General features: G+C 37.4%; 1 protein-coding gene across 1 annotated transcript; it reads right to left on the bottom strand.

Moving 5' to 3' along the window:
* Positions 1-1,119: 1,119 nt before the first annotated feature.
* LOC108679380 (neuroligin-4, Y-linked) lies at positions 1,120-23,236 on the bottom strand. Its single transcript, XM_018167998.2, has 12 exons — positions 22,640-23,236; positions 21,811-22,232; positions 17,407-17,550; positions 14,819-14,943; positions 11,376-11,445; positions 8,650-8,843; positions 8,262-8,358; positions 7,380-7,540; positions 6,678-6,875; positions 6,282-6,436; positions 5,820-5,935; positions 1,120-4,175 (listed from the first exon to the last, which is right to left on the bottom strand). The coding sequence occupies exons 1-12, from the start codon at positions 23,125-23,127 to the stop codon at positions 2,473-2,475; spliced, it is 3,873 nt and encodes a 1,290-aa protein (XP_018023487.2). The 5' UTR covers positions 23,128-23,236; the 3' UTR covers positions 1,120-2,472.
* Positions 23,237-23,883: the final 647 nt, after the last annotated feature.

Genomic DNA, 23,883 nt, shown 5'->3' with positions numbered 1-23,883 from the left:
TTCCTCTATAACAAAGAGCTCAAATCAAACGAGACAGCAAAAACTCTTTGATAAGAACATATTTTTCATTTAACAATTATATGTACAGTAAATGACATATGAAGGTGTTTAGTAAACCGATATTCATATTTTCGCAAAAATTACAATAGGTCTTTTGTATGTTTGCATCAACACATGGTGATATTTTAGGCTGTTTCCATTAACGTATTTACCTCCAAAGTTACTTTTTATGTCATTCATTTTTATGCTTTTTGATCTGATGCCAGTGTCATGAATAGAAAGAATACAACGTACGTCAAGCTGAATCGTTTGAATAATTTCTTTCATACTGGCTAATAAAATTTTAAGGCTCCTCCTACCAAGTGGTAAATACGATTGACGAATCGTTCCTTTTCAATTTCTGATGGCATCATTAACTAACATAAGATATGAATAATTATTATCAGCATTATTTACTTGAATAAATGATGATAGTAAGTGCCCGGCAGGTATGATGGGGACCAGCAGGATTATTTACTTTATTTATTTTAATTAATTATGATACCAGCAAGACGATAACGCTCAAACAACATGAGATTATGACCGCTATTTTGATTGTGGTTCTTAATTTGAGATAAGATATTTTACTGTGATAAGACAGTTAACTGTGATAAGACAGTTAACGGTGATAAGACAGCTAACTGTGATAAGACAGTTAATTGTGATAAGACAGTTAATTGTGATAAGACAGTTAACTGTGATAAGACAGTTAGCTGTGCTAAGACAGTTAACTGTGATAAGACAGTTAGCTGTGATAAGACAGTTAATTGTGATATGACAGTTAACTGTGATAAGACAGTTAACTGTGACAAGACAGTTAACTGTGATAAGACAGTTAATTGGGATAAGACAGTTAATTGTGATAAGACAGTTAACTGTGATAAGACAGTTAATTGGGATAAGACAGTTAATTGTGATAAGACAGTTCACTGTGTTAAGACAGTTTATTGAGCTCAAACTGTTAACTGTGATGAAACAGTTAACTGTGATAAGACAGTTAACTGTGATGAGACAGTTAACTGTGATATGACAATTAACTGTGATAAGACAGTTAACTGTGATAAGACATATAGCTGTGATAGGACAGTTAGCTGTGATAGGACAGTTAGCTGTGATAAGAAAGTTAACTGTGATAATACAGTTAAATGTAATAAAACAGATAACGGTGATGAAACTGTTAACTGTGATAAGAGAGTTAACTGTGATAAGACAGTTAAATGTAATAAAACAGATAACTGTGATGAAACTGTTAACTGTGATAAGGCAGATTACTGTGAAAAGGAAGTTAAATGTGATGAGATAGTTAACTTTGATAGTATAGTTAACTGTGATTAGATAGTTAAATATGATAATGATAGTTAACTATGATAAAGCAGTCAACTGCGATAAGATTGATAACCACGATAAGACAGTTAACTATAAACAGATATTTAACTATTTTAAGATTGTTAACTCTGTACACGATGCCTAAATGAATGCCAGCATAATAGAAGGCAGCACCGTAATATAAAATTATGAATATTAATATTTGTTTTTCTTTAGTTACTGTGTTATGAATTGGCGAGCATTCCTGTCAGAATTAATAGTGTTTCTTTTGATCATAATAATTTTGACATGGAATTAAAGGTAATGAGGCATCTCAGAAGCTTTCAATTAGGTAGCTTTCGAGTTTCTTCAAACTGTTGCAATAAATTCAACGGTAAAATGACGGTTGTCAATTTAGAGTATTTCAATGACCTAATCTGAGCACAATCAATTTCATACGAATTTCATACGAGACTGCATTCTATTTCAAGTGTTTGCCAAGAGCAGAACTACGGAAAATTACTTTTTCAGAAATTATTTAATTTATCCTCATCCAAAATGAGTTGGTCAAGTTTCTTCATTGCTTCAAGACGTTGCGTTAATATTTTAACGCTTATGAATAAGAAATGAAAACCTCAGTAGTCTTACAAGAAAGAAAATAAAATAACGATGTATATGAATACTAAAACTAGTGGGTGTTGATTGCGCTCTCTTAATTCTACAATTCTAGTAAACTTACAATTTTTTGTGAAGAAGCGAGTTTAAGTAAAAATTTTCGTTACACTTAGATGATAATAAAAAAAATTTTCGTCAATCTACTTCGCAGACCAGATGCTACAATTTAGCATCCTTCAACGATAAGCTACAGTTTTTTTCCTGTTGTTCCTAAGGACTAATTTTTCATTAAAATTTCGGAGTTATACCATTCAAATTACTCTTTTGATTTTTGAATTGACCACGAATTTTTAGCTAAATCCTATTGAAGATTTCACACATTCTTTTCGCGACGTCAAAAAATGTGTAGTCTATACCTATTTACACGTAAATTGTCTTCCATTGCATCTTGAAATTTTATTTTCCCAACAATTTCGGCGTGTTTTTTACTAAAAAATTTAATTTTAGATTTATCTAATCACGGATAACTTGAGTATCGTTCACGTCACCCATGAGCGACGTAGTTTCAGAGGGAGGAACCGAAGAAGATCTCGGCGGAGGCGATGGCTTGGCTCCAACTTTAATGTTTCCCACAAAATTGCCACTGACAGGTGACAGGACGGGTGAATTCTTCGCATTTTCCACTGTGCCTACAGGTTTCCTTTTGATCGTCGATGTTTCGGTTTGGTTTCTTGCAGTAGCAGAAAAGTCCATTGGGTTTCGTTTCAGTGTTGAAGTATCATGTAGATTGTGCTTCACAACGGATGCTCCACTAGGAATTCTCTTAAGCGTAAAGGTATCAGTAATATTTCTGTTCTGAGAAAAGCTTTCACTAGAAGGCCCTTTGACGCCAAGCGAATTTCTCCTTAGTGAAGACGAACGCTGAGAATTCCTCGCGAGTGAAGAATTGTGGCTAGGGATGCTTGAGCAAGCTGCAGCAGACGCTCTTTTGAGCGTTGACGCGCCACCCTTTATTGTAGCGTGCCGCTGAGACATGCACTCTTGGTCTTCCCTTCCGATGTCGTCTGCCAGCTCGGCTTTGTTGTGCAAATGTTCTTCTCCAAACATGCGACGACGTGCGCCATCTTGATCCGGGACTTCGGTAGCTGCCGCAGAATGATACTGATGCGTCAGGAGATTGCCAGCAGACGGCGATGGTTCCATCTGCAAATGACACTGGAGTTGTTGTTCCTGCTGTTGGCTAAGCGTTAATAAATGTTGTTGTTGATGCTGGTGTTGTTGCATCACATGCTCGGATTGCTGCTGCTGTTGCCATAACGGTTCAAGTGACGTTCGTTGCACTTCAGACTGTCCTGGTTGCACGCAATGCTGACCGTATTGTTGGTGACTCATCAAATCATGTTGAATTTGTTGCTGCTCCTGTTGTTGCTGAATCAATTGCTGCTGCTCGTGTTGTTGCTGTAACTGATGTTGCTGCAGCTGATGCTGTTGAAGCAAGTGGCGTTGTGTGTAGGGATCTGATTGCGATTGGGAATCATCTGCTACTGATTGGATGGGTGCGAGATTCTCCGGGAAACATGTCGCGTATTCTGGCGGCCAATCCTGAGTGCAAGCAATGGACCTGACGGTCGCCGAGGAATGAAGGGTCCCGCAGTGCGAGGGAGACAGGCTGCTGTGCGGCAAGCCATGCGACAAATTGTGCTGCGTTTTGTGTTGATTGTTCTTGCGGTAATGCACTGCTGCGAGCACAAGCATGTTCAGCAAAAGTAATGTGACTCCCAAGGCCGCTGTTAAAGTCAGGGCTGTTGTGTAGGGCAAACCAAAATCATGTGCCATGTCGTGCTTGTGCGAGTTGCTGGGCTGTCCCTTAGGGTTCTTAGATGAATGCCCGAGTCGGTCCCTAACCGAGGCGTCCTGAGCCATCCTATAGGATCCGTTCCTGCTCCGGTAACCGAATTCGAGCGTCGACCCATTGCCTACAAGCAAAGTCCCGTTGGTGATAGACGAATTGAAAGTCGTTGAGGAGGAATGTGGCGGAGGAAGGAACGAATTTGGTCTGGTAGGACCTGAGAAAATTCCAGGCCCGCCGACAAATCTATGGAAGGTGGAATTGGAACCGTGCCGCGAACCCACCCTCTCCAGCCCTGGAATGAGCCAAGTCCAGAGCGCGACTTGATCTGCGCGGTAGTGGTCTTTTATGCGAGGACTGCTGGCACCTAGACGAGAAACCAAACACGGTGAATGTGAAGAAATTATTTTGTTTTTTCATGCATAGACTACCTGTTTTTAGAATGCATTTGGTAATTCATATAAATGGCGATAAGATCATATACAACTGGCAGTTAAATCTCCCCGAATGTACTTATTGAAGCACAATTAAAATGTGGCAGAATGTTGACCTGTGAACATCTTATTGTATTATTGTATGGGAGCTCTCGTGAGGCATTTTCATCTTTAGCGACTGACAAAAACGAAATTTTAAAGAAAAGTGACATTATTACTCATAGGTTTAATCAATAATACATATATTGTCAAGTGTGCTTTGGTTTTTTTACTAGCGATGCACGATATGCATTCAGGGATTATCTGAGTACGTTTACAAAAAAATTCATAATACAAAACGATATTATTTTGTTTCGAATACCATTCTCACAACATAAACACAATACTCATTTAGAAGTTTAATTCAACCGGATATCTCAATTTTTGTTCTGATATCCTATAACGCATTGGAAGCGAAAGTTAGATAGTAAAATTAAATTGAAAACAATTGTTATTAAACAAAATTTATTACTATTCAACAATAACAAAAAATATTATTTTTTTAATTTCCGAAAAAAGATCAAACGTGCGTCTTTTTTAAATTATATAAGAAGTACAATCAACATAGCTGCAGTATAAAAATTATCATTACGCCAGGGAAATCGATTTTCTAAAGTTATTACAAAGTTTTGGGGATTATATATCTCTGTTGAATTAAATATACGTTCTCTTGTTTTTTAGCTCAAAAGTTCAGTCCAATCGCCCGGGATAGAAAACCTTGATACGTTTTCAGAATTGTGTGTCATTTGCATTCAGTGTCAGATCAATTACTCGGCAATTTTTTTCCGGCAAGCCATGAATTTAATAGTAAAAGCGATGAAAATTTTATAGCTATCATATTAAACACGTATCCTCTTTCAGCTTTGGCAATATATAGCAACAATGTTTTAACTGTAGTCTTTGAACCCAAATACTGAATAATGGTGACAAAATTTCTAATTTGATTACGCGAGAAACTTGCCGAGTAGTGCTCATAGATATCTAATAGTTATTTTATTCTACAAATAAATTGCTTCCAAATATAAGCAATGAAGATATAAAAATTAACCATCCATGAATTATCTACAAAATATATTTGAAAGAGAACAATTAATAAGCCATTTACGGGCCTTATCATCATGTATGACTGAGTGCATGTTTCTGCAGAGTGACACCCAAAGGGCCTACTCAAAACTTCACCGAATGTATATTCACATCAATAAATTTCATCTGGGCTATAAAGTCTGCTTCATTACATTTCTGAAATCTTCAGCAAAAAAATTTCTCAAGAAATACCGATCAAACAATATATACATTAACTGATTTATTTGTTCTAGATTTACTCCGAAAATCAACTCGTACTTTACTCCGAAAACCAACACACAAATTCAAATGTTTCAGTAATCTTTCCTGTTCAGTTCTCCCCTAAAATTAAATCCTCATAAGTAATTTCTGTTCTGTTCTTCCTAGAAATCAAAGCAAACAAAGGAGCGTCAAATGTTTCTTCAGTATCAGTAAGTCCCGCGGGTATCCCGCTATACTGGCAGCGGCTGACTCACGTATCTCGAGGTATCGCCGCGACATCGCGTCAAAAGGATCCCATTTGGGCTTTTGTCCCGCGTCGTCGGGTTGCTTTAGCGCATCTTCTTCATAGACGTCGCCTGAATTCGGGTCGCTGAATATCATGGAAAATATGAACAAAAAAGTTACTTAAATGAACAATTAAGGAATGAGTTTATTCTGTACATGAGTCTAGAGGTAAATTTATATTTCAAATTGGTTAAAACAAATGCTGTAGGATTTACACTGCAGGAAGAAGTTGATCATTCATCCAAAGCGCTTTGTTTTAGCAAGTCAAGTAAACAACAATTTTTCTAAAATTTTAAACTATAGTAATCCAAAATAAGAGTTTCTTATATTCAATTCTGTCGCATTCTTGTTGCAGATTAAATAACAGGCCTAACATATCTAACGAGAATAGAACAATACAGCAAAAGAAAACAAAATATCAAAAAATTTACCCGCTTTTGACGAAATTCGCGATGTAGTTGATGAAGTTGAGGCAGATGATGAGGTCTGCTTGAGAGTGATTGACAGCGGCAGAGATCGGGAACTGCACGCCCATTGGTGCGCCCAAAATGTAAGCGAGCTCTGTGATTGGAGCTCCTGTTTGGTCCTGGCAATTTAAAAAAGTCATTTACGCATTTACGACGTAACTACGTTTCCTTTAATTGGGCCAACGAGATTATCTAGGAGGCCAACTTCGAGCCCGTTTTGAGTACAATTCAGCGATAATACTAAATGTTTTCGACCGCTAACCGCACACAACAAAACCGCATCGTTGTGTGCGGTTTTGTTGTCTATTACTTACATTACTTAACCAGGTATTCGCTTTATTATCCAGCTCCCAGAATTACCTGGCTGCTGGCTTTATTATCCAGCACGTAGAAGAAAAGGTTCTTTGTCTTGGATGCGAAGTTGACCGCCGCTGCAGTGACAGGCGCTACGACACTAGCGTCGTGCAGGGCTGCTAGTGTGTTGTCCCGCACTAGTTTTTGGGGCTGACTAGGCAGTGACCAGTCAGTGTACTCAGCCGTGATGGCTAGTACCAGCTCCTAGTCAACACAAATTCACACAGTTGTATAATAAGTGAATAACGTTCGAATTCTTAAAGCACGTCAGATCCGTCAGAAGATCCGGCATGTTATTGGAATGGGCTTTAATTATCATGAATTGCAACCCCACTTTTAACAAAGAATTTTTTCTGACTTGAAAACATAATAATCAGTTCTATTAATCAAAATCTGAAATCAATTTTACTTTCAATATGCAAAAATGATTGATCCTGCAGCACAATTTTTCTAAGTGGTAACTTGCGGCGCATCATCTAAGGTCCTCAAAAAAGCAAGTCAACGTCTGCTTAAATACCGGCCAATTCTTATCATGAGCATTATCGTAATAATTCTTATCATAATAAATAATTATTACCATTAGCAATTTTTATTACAGATATTGCTTCAAGAACGTGTGTGGTACACAACTGCGTTCGTTGAGTTACGCGCAATTGTTGACATATTGTTGTTATAAGCGTAATTGTTGACCATTGCGTAATATATTACCTGCAAATGATAATGATGATTATTGGTGACGAATGTCCGGAAAATCCTGTCCCGATGGTCCTCATCAAATCCCTCGACCATCATCTTAGGTGACAGCAGCTCCAGGTAGGATGCCGCTGCTACGCCTGTTATGATGTCCACTGGAGTCCTGTTCTCTTTACCTGGAAATAAAATATTTCAACATCATTATTTTAATGTTACTGTTAATGTTCTTGAATCTTTCTGGAAATAAAATATTTCAACGTCATTATTTTAATGTTACTGTTAATGTTTTTGAATCTTTCCGGAAATAAAATATTTCAACGTCATTATTTTAATGTTACTGTTAATGTTTTTGAATCTTTCTGGAAATAAAATTTTTAAACGTCATTATTTTAATGTTTAATCTGCTTGAATCTTTCGTACATCACAACTGTTTGGTTTCATTCAATTTCTCAAGTGATGACCAATAATTAAATTTATTGTTCATCGGAAAGACTTTTTGTTCGAAAAATACGAAATTAAGCAATTTCTACCAAACCTCGTATATGTCTTGATGAAATAGATATACATATATTTATCTCTATCCAGACATAAAGATAACGTTATGACTTCATAATTTCATATGTGCACGATATATATGATGTACAGTCCATCGCGCTTCACTTAAACCAACAATGTAATGTTCACTAGCATTAGTTTAAAATTGGCTTTGATTTCTTGCGTTATATCTAAACATTTATCTAATTAAGGAAGCATTGTTTTAACAAATTTATCCTTTATTCGTCAAACACGCTTTATTCCTCATTTAAAAAAATAACATTACTATTGGAAACTAGGTATTATTTTTGAATGATATATTAATCAATGCGTTAAGAAGCACACGTTGTAAATTTCAGTCACCCATTTTTGTCATGTGCTGCTGCCAGTCGTGCGTGATGGTGACTCCGTCAACGCTGGGGCCCATGGAGCTCAGGAACTGGGGCGTCGTGAACGAAACCTGCGTAAAAATGTTCGAAGAATACCATGGTTTAAATACTTTCATTTGAATTAACAGAGAAAAAAGTATTTTTCACAGTAGATTGCATAAACCTACTTCGATATAACAGTAGATTGCACAAAACTACTTCGATATAAAAGTAGATTGCACAAACCTACTTCGATAAAACAGTAGATTGCATAAACCTACTTCGATATAACAGTAGATTGCGCAAACCTACTTTGATATAACAATATGCGTGATTTATATTCACAGAGGTAATTGATTTAATTCAATGACATAGTTTGTAACCTCCATAATTTGCTTGATGGTTTTGTTCCTGAGACAAGCGATCAGCTCATCGAGGCTGGGCTGCTGGGCTTGCAGTACTGGGCAGTGCAGTTGCTGGCTGGTAAGCTGGGCGTAATGGGCTGGGTCTTTGACTAAAGCCCAGGGGCTCAAGGCAGACCCAGAGAGCATGATTGCCCGTCTAAAAAGACCGGCGCCTAGACAGGGCAAATAAAAATTACAGACTCTCCCTTGTTGTTGAATTGTCATTTAAATTAATATTTTAAATGACAATGATATTTTAAATGACTGTAAATTGTCATTGTCATTTAAAATATCGCTTGTTTTAAGAGAGCTATGCTATGGAATTGAGGGTTATTAACTATAAAAATCACAGACTCTACATTGTTGTCGAATTGTCTTCCAAAATGTCACTTGATTTAACAGAGCTATGGAATTGAGGGTTATTAACTGGACACTAATTTACTCAATATCAAAATCTGATCATGGCTTTACGAAATCAAAGGTTAGGTCATTCATGGATTTACTTTGAAAAATTTCCTGGCGCACTTAAGTTCAACAACACATGAATAATTCAGCGATGATTCTCATATGTATTTGAAGTTATTCGAAGGATATTATGTTCCTAGACGTTCTTACTAACCAATCGTAAGCTGTTCTAAAATAAGCCTCATCATTTGCAAAATTTTTAACAATTTTATTAGAATCTCAAATTATTGAGCGCTTAACAATTGCAGAAACTAAATCCTGGGCTTTTTTGCGCATTTTCTCATTTATGGAAAAAAATGCCCTATTGTGCTCGTTATGTCCGTCCGTCTGTCTGTCTGTCCGTCCGTGACTTCAAGTTTTCGTTGACGAGAAAATGCGCTGCTGAAAAATATCGATTGCAGCGAGTCCAAAATTACTAATATACCTTTTTCATGCATATTAAATTAGGGAAAGCGAATTATTCAAATACGACCTTGTATATGTACCACGCGGAAGCCTTCTTACTCTTTTTCCTTGCATTACTTACGCCTAAAGAATCATTGGTTTAATCCTGTTCTTCTAAAACTAGTGTCCCACCTTGTCATTTTAATGATCACTTCGCACAAAATTTTTCTCGGGAATGACTCGTAAAGAAAGGCCGCCATTGCCAATCTTAAAGTTCCGGCTCTCAAATCCGCAAAGTGGTCCATAAAAGAAATAAAAGCGCTAAGTGGAGCAGTGTTAATGCGGCCGGCAGTTGCTGAAGCGCTCTTCGTTTACTGATACACCAGCTTTAGGCATCGTGATAGCTTTTTTATGAACCGGAATGGTTTCTTTGATGGCTAAGTCATGTGCGATTGATGGAGTTTACATGTAAAACTAACGTCTTCTCCCAAAGAACTCGGTGGTATAAAGTACGCTCTTTGATGCTTTAATGGTCGCAAGTTCGAGATAATTTACTTATGCGTCTTTTAGATACTTTTAACGTGCAGGAGAAAGGGAAGTTACCTCGTAAACTCACGTGAGGTCCATGTCGACAAAAAGTTCTTCCCGTTGCTTGCTAACCTTAGAGAACTAAGTTTCATATATAAAGTATGGATGCTTATTGTTCAATTATAATTACTGGAATAATAATAAAACTGAAAAACAAATGATTTTTAAATTCAATAAACTTACGTGACATCGCTTCAGCTTTATATTGTATTACAACTACCTGGTTAGCTCAGCGTTGCTCGGGCTCGTTAATCCTTGTTATTATAGAATCTCGTTATCCTGAATCCCGTTATTCCTATTGTCTCTGATCCTGTTAATAACAATGAAGCTTATGCTTGAACGGCCTAAAAAAACATGGGAGCAAAAAAATTCAAACGGAACAAAGAACCCCCATTTAACTCTTATTTCCAAACGCGAAAAATTTAGCGTTCAAAGTATTTAAATTAAAAAAAATTTAAAATCAAATTTTGATTTTTGGACCCAGTCCTAACCTTTCAAATTTGATATGGCTTACTTTTCTCATAGTAATAATAAATTGTCAGGCCCCAGACAATATTCCCACTCGATACGCCCTCTAAACACAACTCAAACAAATATTTATAAAGTTTTACATGGTAGAAACTTCACTGAGAAGAAGTTACGTTAATCGAAGTAAACGTTAAACTTAAACAACTTTCATTCAAACTCTATCGTTAGATCGTATGCAGAGTTTAAAAGAGGTTACTTCGCTGCGTAAATGAGTTCGCTGTGTTAATTCAAGCCTCACCTCACTTATTTCAGAAGAATTATAACAAGCATCACCTGGATATATAATTTAAAGATCCAATTTGAAAGTTCAATCATCATGTTAATTTGGAATCAAATTTTCCTCCATAATGGGTTTATGTGCAATTACCTTTCATTCGTGAGTCAACGCATCATGAAATACGTATTTCATTTTCTTAATTGGAAGTAACTATCCTTCATTCAGATTCTTTTATTCCTTTGAATATATTATTTTCAGTCTGTACCTGAGAGCTACACACAGATATTAAAAAATTACCTAAAATTTCATCAATCAAGTTTCTAACTTCATTTCCATGTTCCTTTCCAAACCTTGAAGTTGCGAAAATCTAAAACATTCAAGCAAAATCAGTATGTCAAATGTCAAAGGCAATATCATTTTCGTTGCAAATATTTTGATTGCCTTATTTTTAGGAATAAAATTTCACGTCCTATTATATTTTTCATGTTATTATTTCAAACATGAAGGTAATTAATGAACCCACCTGCAGCGGCTGGGGAGATGATGAGGAAGTTGAGCGCTGCCGCGGCCCTCCCAGCGCCCAGTACGGTGACCTGAGTACAGCAACAACCTTCGTAACTCCTTGGAACTACGTATGTATAGTATAGTGAGGACAGAGCGTTATAATCTTGTCTTTTTAGCGCATTTTCTCGTTTATGTAAAAAATGCACTATTGTGCTCGCATTGTCCGTCCGTCCGTCTGTCCGTCCGTGACTTCACGTTTTCGTCGACGAAAAATTGCGCTCTCTGTCACTCACTGCAGGAGTACTGAGTTATATTTTTTTCCTTTAAAAGAATCTTAAGCAAGTAATTTCAGTGCCTCTAAGTTGCACTATTTCGTAATATTGATCTAAGATATGGCATGAATGGCTGGACATCCAGTTCATTTAGCTGAAAACAGCCATATTCCTTTAAGATTCATTGTTTTGCATACTAAAGTCTATTGCTTAAATATTCACAAATGTCAGCCCTGTAAATATAAGATAGGACGTTTTCTATTGTACATTAAGCTAAGCCTCGTCTTCACAGACGAGTCAGTCTCTTGCCAACCTGCCTTGAATAAACTTGCTTTCTCTGCCCTGGTCTCTGCTTGTACCACGAGAGTCGTGCGGGATTTAGTCCCAGCGTCGTAATTAAGGATATTACATTTGGCGACGAGGATGAGATAATTTAAAACTTAAACCATAATTTTGTATAATTGAATCATTTGACTGTTTCTTAATCGGGTTATAGTGTTTCATTATTTATCCTAACATCTGGTGGCCCTAATGATGATGCTTGTGGCGCTGTATATTTCATAAGCACTCTGTTGTATAAAAGCCCTTATTGTGCATATTACTGTACTAAAACATTTATGCTTAAGATACATTTAGAAGTTTTATGAGATTAATGGAAATTCATAAAACATTCAGAATACACAACACACATAAACAACACAAGTTTGACCAATTGGTGCGATACATCTTTGCGAATTAAATTTAGTTTTCTTACGTCAAAAGCCCATGTTACAATTTTTGCGTGAGTGAGAAATGCAGTTTTCAGAGCTCGGTGAAGATTGTTATGATGCCGAATGCTAATCTAAAATGTATTTATATATTATAACTGCCAGTTTCTCCTGAAATTTCTGCTAAGTGGGCCGAGATCCTTCAGTTGAACTTAAATGGCGTAATTTCATCTCTGAATGGCATATTGTACTTCGCAGCATGGAAACATTAACGTTATATTAGGATCGTTCAAAAGAAATTCCAGAAACATTTTGACCGTCATTCTGTATTTTTCGGCCTTACACCTGATAATAACGTAATTTCGTTCACAATAAAAACCGTAATGGGATCCCAAAAATTCCATCGTTAACCTCAAACGTTTTTCACAAAACCTCTTGAGCCAATCGTCCTCTCACTTAACCGCAAGCTAAGCAATTTAAAAATTTGTTATCTGAAAAGAAATTCTAGCAGAAAAGGTTGCTAAGGGCTCGGCTAAAAGGTGTGATCCTGAGAGCTTCAACGGTTATTTGGCCGCTAACGTCTTCTTTAGCGAGTCTCTTCAAGTTTCTAACGAGAATAAGGTTCGTTAACCGCAATTGAGACCGACGCCTGCAACTCTCAAAAGGCTAGACAAGAATTTGAAGTGCATTTCCTTATCGTTCGCTTCATCATTTACTTTAGTTAAATTTGAACTCTTGTGTGTTACTCGGTTGACTGGCATCATTTAAGTATGAATAGAGTTATGTCAGAGTTACATCACAGTTCTCAATGTTTGTCGATGATGTTTATTGAAAGATGGTAGACAAGTTAAGGATTCAATATGACTGCTAAAAATTCTAAGGAACATTTTCATGCAAATCAAGTGACAATATTTTCATCAAATTTGAAATTATTCAACTTGCAATCGAGCTTCAATAGACGTTGAAGGGTAGGGGAGCAAACCCTTTCTCTGCGTTCCCTCGACGCTTCCGAAGCTGCCATGCCCGAATTCATTCCTATATAGAAATTTGCCCATCGCCCTCCAAGTTTAACAGTTCAACTAAAACTTCATCCCTTAGCGTTACGTTTTTCAAAGGAAGATGTAATTAAACTCCAGGTCTGATGAATGGGACTGACTGTAGAGAAGATTTCTCGGACGGCCGCGGAGATGTACGCATGATAAATGCCTATAATTTACTCTGAACTTCAAAGGCCGATCTTCTTCTAATTAGCAACGCTGCTGCTCTGCAACTCCGGCACCGGTTGTGTAAAGCATACAATTATTTGACAACGTGAATTTCCGGCGACTTCTTACAATAAAAATAAACTATTTATTGGTGCAGTATTTTGGCGCCATTATACGCCGATAAAACCAGGTAAAAATATTGTCTATGAGATTTTTCCTATTTATGAGATACTCAGCTGCAGCGTTGATCATAGAAAATCTAAGCAGTGTTTATTGTAAGAATTATGACGTATATTTGAGGAGATTTTTCGAAATTGCAGCCAGGATGAATCGACTACAATGCTTGCTAGATCGAGTCACAAGATCAAATTCACCAACTAGAATTAAGTCTTACAGTGTCAAAAGAAATGTTCTTAGTAGCACCTGAAGTACTAAAGAAAATTCAGCGCGGGGTTCAGGAAACTTAGAGCGAAACTGAACACTGAAAATTGACCACAGAAATGTTCTAAGTAATATACTATTACTAACTGTAACCCTGCAAAACTTCTTACGAGAAGGTTTCAGGTTTGAAATGTCACCATCCAATCTGGCGCAGCGTTGAACGGAGATTTATGTTTGGTTGTTAGAGGTGCCACATCGTTATAAAACTATTTTATTCATCAACCTTAAGCCTGACAAGTGATATAAAAATATAAAAAAGAAGAAGAAATTTTTCATTATTTTAGCACTAGAACACTATGCGATTCTACCATTATCTTTTTTTTTTCAAGGATATCCGTCATTCCCGATACTATGGCAAACAAACTTTAATCAAAATGAATGCGATGCACCACGAACACAATTAAGCACCTAGTCCCAGAGTGCTACAGGCGTCCACAGTTCGACGCTTCATCCACGGTTCCACGGTTGTGTTCCGGTAGAGGGGCTGCTTCTTAAATTTTGCAGCCATTGTTTCCAAGTTTTAGGAATTACCTAATCGTCAATGTAAAAAAAATTTTCATGATAGGCATAAATGCTTAATATTTCTCCTGCAAGGGATGTCTTTGCAACTCACCAGTGGAGAACGTCCCACAATTGTGAAACATGGCTCCACACTCACTAAATTACGTAACGAAACTAGACAAAATTGACAATACAATTTAATATCAATGTCTCATATGATAGGCTGAAAAAAACAGTTAAAAGTTATCATGTAACTTCTACCGAGCAATACTCCTAACAAAAAAATTGCAATGCCAAGGCTTCTGCCTAGGAGACGCCACAAAGTGTTTGTCTTACATGCGCTGGGTCGCCGCCGAAGCTTGCGATGTTCTCGTGCAGCCAGTGCAGCGCCGCGAGCTGGTCCATGAGACCGTTGTTGGTGACAGCGGGGCGGTGAGGCTCGGCGTGAGGGTTCAAAAAACCTGCAGGGAAATTGAACACTCTAATTAGAACACTGGAATGAAACACTGCCCTAACAAAATTTAGAGTCGCCCCAGCTTCTGGTAATCCAAATCAGAAGCTGCCGCGTCTAAAAATTTTCACTGGGTATAATGTTCTTAGATGGATGTCATTGTTCCCTTTAAAAGTTGATGAATTAATGCTCGACATATTCAAATTAAAAAGTCAACAGACTCATTTGACTCATGGATTACGAATGGTAATATTAGAGGATAACAAATTGAACGCTCGAATATGTAGAATGTTTTTCTGAAAGATTAAAATAACCAGGGATTGCTAATTTAGAAATAATAATAATTAAATAATACCAATTCCACAGGTGAAAAAATGGTTTGTCAAATCTTGCCGGAAATCTGAGGTTCGCATTGTTCGAGGAAAAACTTGAGCAGACGAAGTAAGATTTTTGCAACGGACCCGAAGTTATTAGTTATCATTCAAATTTCAAATTTATATACAATGAAATAAGAGCAACATTTTCGCGACCCATTTTTTCTGTACGTGAAATGAAATTTTTTTCTTCCATTTCCGTTGTACACAATACCTGCTAAGTATCACAGAAGTACTCATCCTTTAATTTTTATTTTCGCTGAGAAACCGCGTCAGTTTCCTCGCCGGAAATTTAACAAGAAACACCGTAAGAGTCCTGGCTTCGTTTTAAGTGTCATCCGGAATGTGACTCATGTCTTGTTTTGGTCCGGCGCGTCCGGGCTTTAGGCTCATTTAGAACTTGAAATTTCCGAGCTTCTTTCCTGTAGCTCTGGCCCCACTTAAGCCAGAGAGCGCCCCGAAATTGTGTTTACATTTGGATACCGTAATTTTTAGGTATTATAATCTCTGCAATACTATTTGAGCAGGCGATTTTTTTGTACTCAATTTGTTGATTTTTCAATCACTAACTCCAAAATGAGTAAAAGACTAAGTTACAAATAACCTATTGAAAAACTGAATGACATCCGTCATGCTCTCCATCAAATTCAGATTTTTATTTTTATTTGTGCAAACACTATTGTATCCCGCAGAGCATAGGATAAGACGCATATGGATTTCCTCAACTATTTATCAGCTGCTCTATTAACCAGCTTCAATTATTGATTTGCTTTTAAATTTAGATAAAGGCTGGCTACAGTTTACAATGGCTTTGTCTCCATCCAACTTTCCGCTGGCCCACACGTCATCCACTACCCTGGATTAGGAAGCTTTTAACGAGCACGGAATCCCTTGAAAAGCGATCCTTCTTTGCTCGGATCCGACCTTCGTTTTGGCGAATTTTCCGAGCAAGATCGCAAGTTTGTTTCCACTCACGGCGGCGTAATCTCATTGAGGAAGTCGTTAGGTTTGGTCAGGGCAGCAGCAAAGCTATGGAAAAAACCTTCGCAAGAATCGCAAAATCTAGCAAGGCTTCTTTTACTGCATCACCAAGGCAGATATTGGCAGTAAAACGTTCATCGCATTGCTGAGCTTCGTTTAGGTGCGCTTCTATTGCTGCACTTACTGCTTATAGTGCGTCTTGTCAGCGCTACTTCCTGCCGATAGTATTCTAATACCAGTCCCGACTGGTACTAGTATTTTACGTCACAACGCTGGCTGGCTTCCGATCATTTGTATTTCACTGTAAGTATCGATTTAAGGCTGATTTCAAGCTTGTGCGATCACTGATTTTATGATTTTTATTAATATGAATTTATTCAGAAAACAAAATACAAAAATAAACATTCAAATAACATTACGGAACTCTTTTCTTCGCTCATGCGAATTCGATTTAGTCACCCAGAATAATTCACTGCCTGAATTCCAAGGTGATGTTAATTTCCTTCACTGAAATGGAATTTTATTGTTAGAGTAATGCAAATTTTCTTCACCAACAAAGAATTCACTGCCTAAATTCAAGTCTGATGCAGCTCCCTCCCAGTATTCTGACTCTAATGTTAAGAGTAATGTTAATTCCCCACTCTCGGTTTTGAATAAGGGGTCACGCAAGTCCCACTTTACACACCCAGAATTACGAGACCAACTTACGAAACATAATGTTTTATTTCATTCATTACTCAAAGATTTGAATTACTGAAATAATATGACTGGTATGAATGATGACTCTGATATGGAATTAAAAAAATGGCTGATGCAGCTCCCTTAACTCAACCAGAACTTCGATTCCGAAGTTGACCGTAAGGTCATTCCTTTCAATCGCCCGAAATGCCAAACTTAAATAAAAAGACGCAAAATCCCACCTCCCCTCACCAATAATTCCACGTTTTAAATTGAAAGTGATGCGATCCCTTCACTCACCCAGAATTCCGAGCCTGAAGTTGAGGATGAAGCCATCCCTTCACTCATCCAGAATTCCGAGCCTGAAGTTGAGGTGCCATCCCTTCACTCACCCAGAATTCCGAGCCTGAAGTTGAGGATGAAGCCATCCCTTCACTCACCCAGAATTCCGAGCCTGAAGTTGAGGGTAACGACGATGAGGTCGCCGAGGGTAGCCAGAAGGCTGCCATCGTAAGCGCTGCCGGAGCCCCACTCGAAGCTCTCGCCGTGCAGCAGCACCAGCACTGGAGACGTCGCTGCTCCATCTAAGTGGGAACATTAATAAATTTATTCAGTAGGGCCGGAATTGCAATAACAGTTAATTATTCTATAGATTCTTTAATTTTCTGTAGTTAATCGCGTGTACATTAAAATATGACGTAATTATCATAAGGCGAGCAGCAAAGTTACGGAAATTTTATGTCAGAATTAGAATTTAATTTAGTTTCATTGTTTTGATGGACAAGTGGAGAGTTCAAATGCTGAATAATTCGTGCAGCTGCGAAGTTTAGTTTTCATTTAAAGTCTGGAGGATTGAAATGAAATATAACGATCCTTAATTTCTTATATATCAAGTCTTATTTATACAAGCGGCACATCATCAACGGCAGAACTGTTTCGATCTTCTTGCTCAACAAACGCACTGTTTTTCCAATGAGAGAAACCCCAAACATTTGAAGAGGAATCAATTATTTTGTCTTTCCACATTAACATGTGCATGAAACATGCCCGCGATACTATTAATTCCTCCTGATTATTGTGAAGCATTATATGTTTGATTTAGACGCATTTTCGGTAAATTTTTTGGGTATGTCTAATTACTTGATTCTCGTGCATCCTTTGTAAAGAGGATAATTCGTTTACACATGAATACCTCAAGTATTTCCTGTACTTGGAATATTGGTCCTAAAATATTCTACGTATTTGGGAATATTTGGTTTCTTTTCTTTAACGGAAGAGTCGAACCAAGGGCTGCGTGATCTGCCTAAGGATCAAGCTGAAGAGACGGATGCGAGCGCCAGCTGAGATGCAAGGAAGGAATCACTTAAGCAAGGTGCACAAACTGCCCTAGTGGGAAACAACTTGCCAAAGTTAAGGCCCAAACTTGAAGCAAGAATTCGTGAATGATTGCACAAGTTACAACATAATCGCAATTCGGAGCGTCCCAGGATCTTGCTCTCAGCGAGCCATTACCTCGCGTGGGAAGCAGGGCTGCCCATGCAACGTTCCTGTCATATGAAGTCTCTGAATAATTAATCTTCTGAGTCCAGAACTCATCCTACTAAAACAATTCTTTGCTGAATTGTTCGAACTCACGCACAAAATATATGATGTCATTTATCATATTTTCATATTATATTTTTAAAGCTAACATATTATAGGCTCTGGTTCTTTTCCGACAAAAGATTATTTCCTTCCCTGTATAAAGTAAATCTAAATTTCTGAATGCTTGGGCTCGCGATACGTTTTTTTCACTCTGTTTATATACCAGAGAGATTGCGTGCAACATTCATACAATATGTATCATTATATAAATTCGTCATTTCTATAGCAATTCCATTTACCTGCTCAGATCTTGCCTGATTTCTTCCTCATCGCTTCCTTCAACATAAATATTCAATAAATCATTAGCAAATAACGTATAAAAATAAATAGCGTTCAAACATTAAATGTTCTCAATATCGTTCAGTCCCTAGGTTCAGGTTTACTTTAAATTTTTTTAGCACCTCTATTGTTGTGCGCACAAAAAGCTTTACCATTCAGCTACAGCAGTTTGGTCGTGCAATCAAGTTGGTGGGGGGGGGGTGTTCGTTGCTGCATCGAGTCCGCAATCGTTTGTTGTTCGGCCAGGCAATTTTTGAGAGGCAATTTCGGAGGTACAGTCGAGTTGCAGTGCGCATCTGATTTATCACCGCGAAAAAGTTCCATAAATCTTTGCCATTCGTAACGCAACTGCAAATTAAAGACGATCTCTGTTTATGGTCGATTTGATGCGCGACTACAATGGAATTCTACACATCTTTATTTTCTAGTAGTTCATACATTCCTGTAGTAGTGAGTGAACACCATTCAATTTAAGTTATTCATAAATGAAGTTATTTAATGCATCTAAATTTGAAAATAGTTTCACAATCGCTTAATTAAGCAGTTTATGACAGCATTCATGCTATATTTGCATGAATTTTCAGCATTAAAAACTATCCTGTTTTGTGATGTCGTCTGTCCAGGTTTATAAAAGAAAACTTAGCACCTGAATAATAAAACTTAAAGAAGCCGCTTCATGTCTCTTGAATTAAATTAGAATTCGTTGGGAAATGTTTCTCTAGAATGCTGTCATATAATTGCTATAAAGTTAGTATTAAACATCTCTTGCTGCACATTATCGGAGAGCTCGTAGTCCATCACAAGTCGCTGTAATTCGGTTCTGCTGTCAGCTGATGAAGCAAGGAGAGCTTTGTGGTAAATCACGACTGTAGCTCCTTGGTGACGAAAGGCACTAGGACGCCTTTTCTTTCTGTGAGGTACGCTTAGCTCCTTCATGAAGCAAGGAGCCAGGACGCCTTTTTGTGAGGAACGTTTAGCTCCTTCATGAAGCAAGGAGCCAGGACGCCTTTTTGTGAGGAACGTTTAGCTCCTTCATGAAGCAAGGCGCTAGGACGCCTTTTTGTGAGGGACACTTAGCCCCTTCATGAAGCAAGGCGTTAGGGCGCCTTGGTGTGAGGGATGCTTAGCTCCTTGATGAAGCAAGGCGTTAGGACGCCTTATGTTAAGTCACTGCCAGGAGACTGCGCTCTACAATCCCGCGTTACGAGGCTGTAAACTGACGCAGAAGTGTTCTCTCGCTTGTCGTAATTAATGAAAAATTTAATCAGCATCTACATAACTTTAATAAATGTAGGAATTACTCTACATAGTGCTGAAGAATTAAAAACATAGCTCATGGACTAACGTGAAGTAATAAATAATAATAAATTTGAAGCAGTACCAAATTCATCTAAAAGAAATATAATATTTTCAGTCGATTGGCGGCAAAAAGTTTGTTATTAATTTCAAATGCATTAATTTCAAATATTTTCGTTATAAAGTTATTGCTCTTTAATTTGGGTCTAGATACTATTTTCGAGGTATAATGAATATTTCGTTCGGTGATCTGAATCCCTAAAAATTCGTGCATTAATCCCGTTCACAAGCACTAGTTTCTCAAGGCAAACATCTTTGTGATTCCCAGCGCACTGCCGGGAAATTTTAAACTCGAGAGAATTCTTACGGTTTAATTACGGGCAGTCGGGGAATATTTTGTGGGGGCAAAATCTTTTTCTGTGGAATTCAGCGAGGGAAAAAAGTGTTTTTCTGACAAAACACCGCGAGTGATTTGCATGGTAAATTGCGCCTAGGAATTTTCTCGCCTGAGAATTTCTTCAAGAGCAAGAATGCAAACTCTATTCAATTCCAGGCTCTACTCCTTACCACATATAATTCAGTAAACTCTTTTCTCTGAATTCTAATTTTTAAGTTTCATTTATTATTTACAATTATTAGCATTTTCTCAAATCGTTTTAATATTGAGCTGTTGCTCTAAATAAATTATTTGATGGCTTTCGTGTGCGAAAATTAGATTGAATTCATCAAAATATAAATTCAAAGTTGATGAACTTTTAATTTAACTTACCATAATTATTAAAATTTAACCTTTTTTTAGTTTCCAAATTTAAACATGTATTTAGTCGTATTTGATAGTCTTAATTATTTTAATAAACATTGAATATGATTGTCATAGCCTTCAAGGAGCCCCAGTCGTTTTAGGGTGAAGTTTTGAAGCGAAATCATGCTATGGTGAAGCTTCTTAACATTCTATAGCGGTAAGACACTCGATACAACACCGTTCACTCAAAACATTAAAAAACTTCTATGGATTTAGTCCCAACGTTGAAAGTAATAAGATGCAAGGGATAAATTACGGATTAAATTCAAACTTTGCCCTCGTGTTGGCACGAAATTTACTTCAATAATTTGATCTTAAAGTTCATTATTTGTTTTAATAATAATAAAGAGAAGCAAGATGCTCACAATCCTACCAACGACTGTATTAAAATAGATTAAATAGACAAGTGAACTAGCTTATTTCTGCATAAGTTAATTAATTGAAATAGAAATGAAGGAAATGATTGTAGAATTCATCCACGTGTAGCATGAATAAAAATTCAAGTCAACACGTATCTCACATATTAAACACATAAAAAATACACTTATATTTGTGGTGAATGTATTATTTGTATGTATTGTGTATGTGCGTATTATGTATGGAAGTTTTTATATTTACATATAATTTACATATAATACATTCCAAGTATTCACGGCAGTAATTCTTTCACTTGCCCCCCCCCCAAAAAAACAATGTTGATGTTGAGATAGAGGCCACTCACCGGGCACGTAGATGTTGAGGTAGAGGCCACTCACCGGGCACGTAGATGTTGAGGTAGAGGCCACTCACCGGGCACGTAGATGTTGAGGTAGAGGCCACTCACCGGGCACGTAGATGTTGAGGTAGAGGCAGTCTTCGCTCTGGTGCTGGAAGAGCCTCTGATATTTCTTAGGTGGCCGTTGAGGACAAGCGGGTGGATGCGCTACAGCCGTCAGCACGCCACGCCACTTCGTCGGGGCGCGGGTTGGACTCAAGCGGTTGGCATTAACCGGAGGAGTGGCGTAAGGGATACCCAAATAAACCGCAGCACGAACCGCTCTGCTCGGTTGGCTCGAAATTTGATCCCTGCTTGGGTTTTTCGTGAGTTTAGAACTGGAATTTTTTGACACTCTTGGGCTGACGTGTGGAGGGAAGAGCACTGTTCTGTAAAAGCCCTGAACTTGGCCGTACCGCGTCGACACGATCGGTGTTAACTCGTGTCTTGGTTGAGGACGGACGCTCTGAGTTGCTTTGTCTTGAGAGCCTCTGGAAATAAAATGCATGAACGTAACAACGTTTCAAGTTATTCTTATAGACAAGCTCACTATAATTTGTGCAAATTAGAAGGCTGGTTCACAAAATCGCCCGATTTCAATAAATCCATAACATGATACCAAAAAGTCTTTGGGGATGTTTTGAGATAAGTAGAATGAAATGAATGCAGGCCACTCACCAGGACAGGCCCGCTCAGGAAATGAATACAAAATTTAAATAATATTTATTAGACGCGATTTGATTAACAATAAACTTAGTACCCACCAAGACTTCGCAAACACTTTTCAAGTATAGGAACCAGAAATTTCTATCTAATTTTGAAAAGCTCTTTCCAACAATAGATTGATTATGCAATTCCATTTTCTAAAGCTAATTAATTTTGTGTCTTGTAAAATTACCTCTTAACAAACAAGTCCGTAGAAGTTGAATGCTTCTTGTCTTGATAATTTTCATCTTCGTTCTCAAGGCTGAAGCGTTCGTTACTGATCTCAAGCTGCCTTTGGTCACCATCATCGCTCTCCGTTGCGTGACTCAATTCGTTCCATTGAAGCTGGGTTTTCTTGGGAGAGTGAAATGCCGGAGTCTGAGGGTTGTTAGTTTGGTCCTTTTGGTATGCAAATGGACTGAGTGGAGAACGTTCGTCGAAATCGAACACTTGAGAGGTAAAAGAGCGGGTCTGCAGAACTCTCGAAGTGCTTTCATCTCGAAAGATTGTATTCTCAGTTTTACTTTCATTTTCGAAATCTCTTGTTTTCGTATGTATTTGGCCGGCATTTTCAATGCTTCCTGCCAATTTTTCTGATGCTGAAGAGTCGGCTTCAAACCCCAAAATTGAAATTAAAATCACAACATAAAATTTCGATCGACCTTTCTTAATAGCCAACATATTTCTGTCTTTTTGGGAATTCAGTGCATTAAAGAGTTAATTTAATAGAATTTATTTTCGATCATTTATGTAATCGTGTTCTTAGAAAAATTTCAGTATTTAACTACATTTTTACGGTCAATAGATGTCTGTCGAACAAGCAAATAAATGAATGCTTCCGCACTCAATAATAAATTTGAAAGTCAACAAAAGTATCCAACCAATATTGTAAAGGATACACAGAAATATTTCCTTCAAGTCTGCTGTACGACTTTTAAATATTTGAGTAAGTTTCGAAGGCCCAAATTTTTCGTAGCAGCGTTTTTATTATTACAACACTTCTCTTTAACTTCACTTCTTGTTGTTTGTTTGTTTGTTTGTTTGTTTGTTTGTCTGTCTGCTACAAATCTTATAATCAATGTTTAACACACTTCTACCTCTTCAATCGTTCTGAAATTTTGCACACTCGCGTAAAATCAGAGACAATACATCAACTGACAGAATAAATAATTTTGAAAATTTAAAGTTTTTTCATATATATGTAAAAAGTTAAAAATTATTTTTAGCGCATTTTCTCATTAATATAAAAAATTCCCTATTGTGCTCGCCATGTCCGTCCGTTCGTCTGTCCGTGACTTCACGTTTTAGTCGATTTTGAGAAAATGCGCACTCTGTCTCTCACTGCAGTTAGTACTGAGTTATATTTTTTTAATATATGAAAATAAAATTGGAAATTCATTGTACATGTGTAACATCGGAGACAGTGGATTCTTTGGA

The sequence above is a fragment of the Hyalella azteca genome, unplaced genomic scaffold, assembly GCF_000764305.2.
Source record: "Hyalella azteca isolate HAZT.00-mixed unplaced genomic scaffold, Hazt_2.0.2 contig5139, whole genome shotgun sequence".
NCBI classification, from domain to species: Eukaryota; Metazoa; Arthropoda; class Malacostraca; order Amphipoda; family Hyalellidae; genus Hyalella; species Hyalella azteca.
Note: the sequence above shows the minus strand (reverse complement) of the source record. Positions and strands in the feature narration are given on the sequence as shown.

Excerpts from the sequence above, each read along its gene's own strand:
- LOC108679380 (XM_018167998.2), bottom strand. The coding sequence starts at position 23,127 with ATGTTGGCTATTAAGAAAGGTCGATCGAAATTTTATGTTGTGATTTTA. Across the intron at positions 8,844-11,375 it reads CATCTCCCCAGCCGCTGCAG|GCGCCGGTCTTTTTAGACGG; the intron begins GTGGGTTCATTA and ends TGCCCTGTCTAG. Across the intron at positions 5,936-6,281 it reads GCGAATTTCGTCAAAAGCGG|CGACCCGAATTCAGGCGACG; the intron begins GTAAATTTTTTG and ends CATGATATTCAG.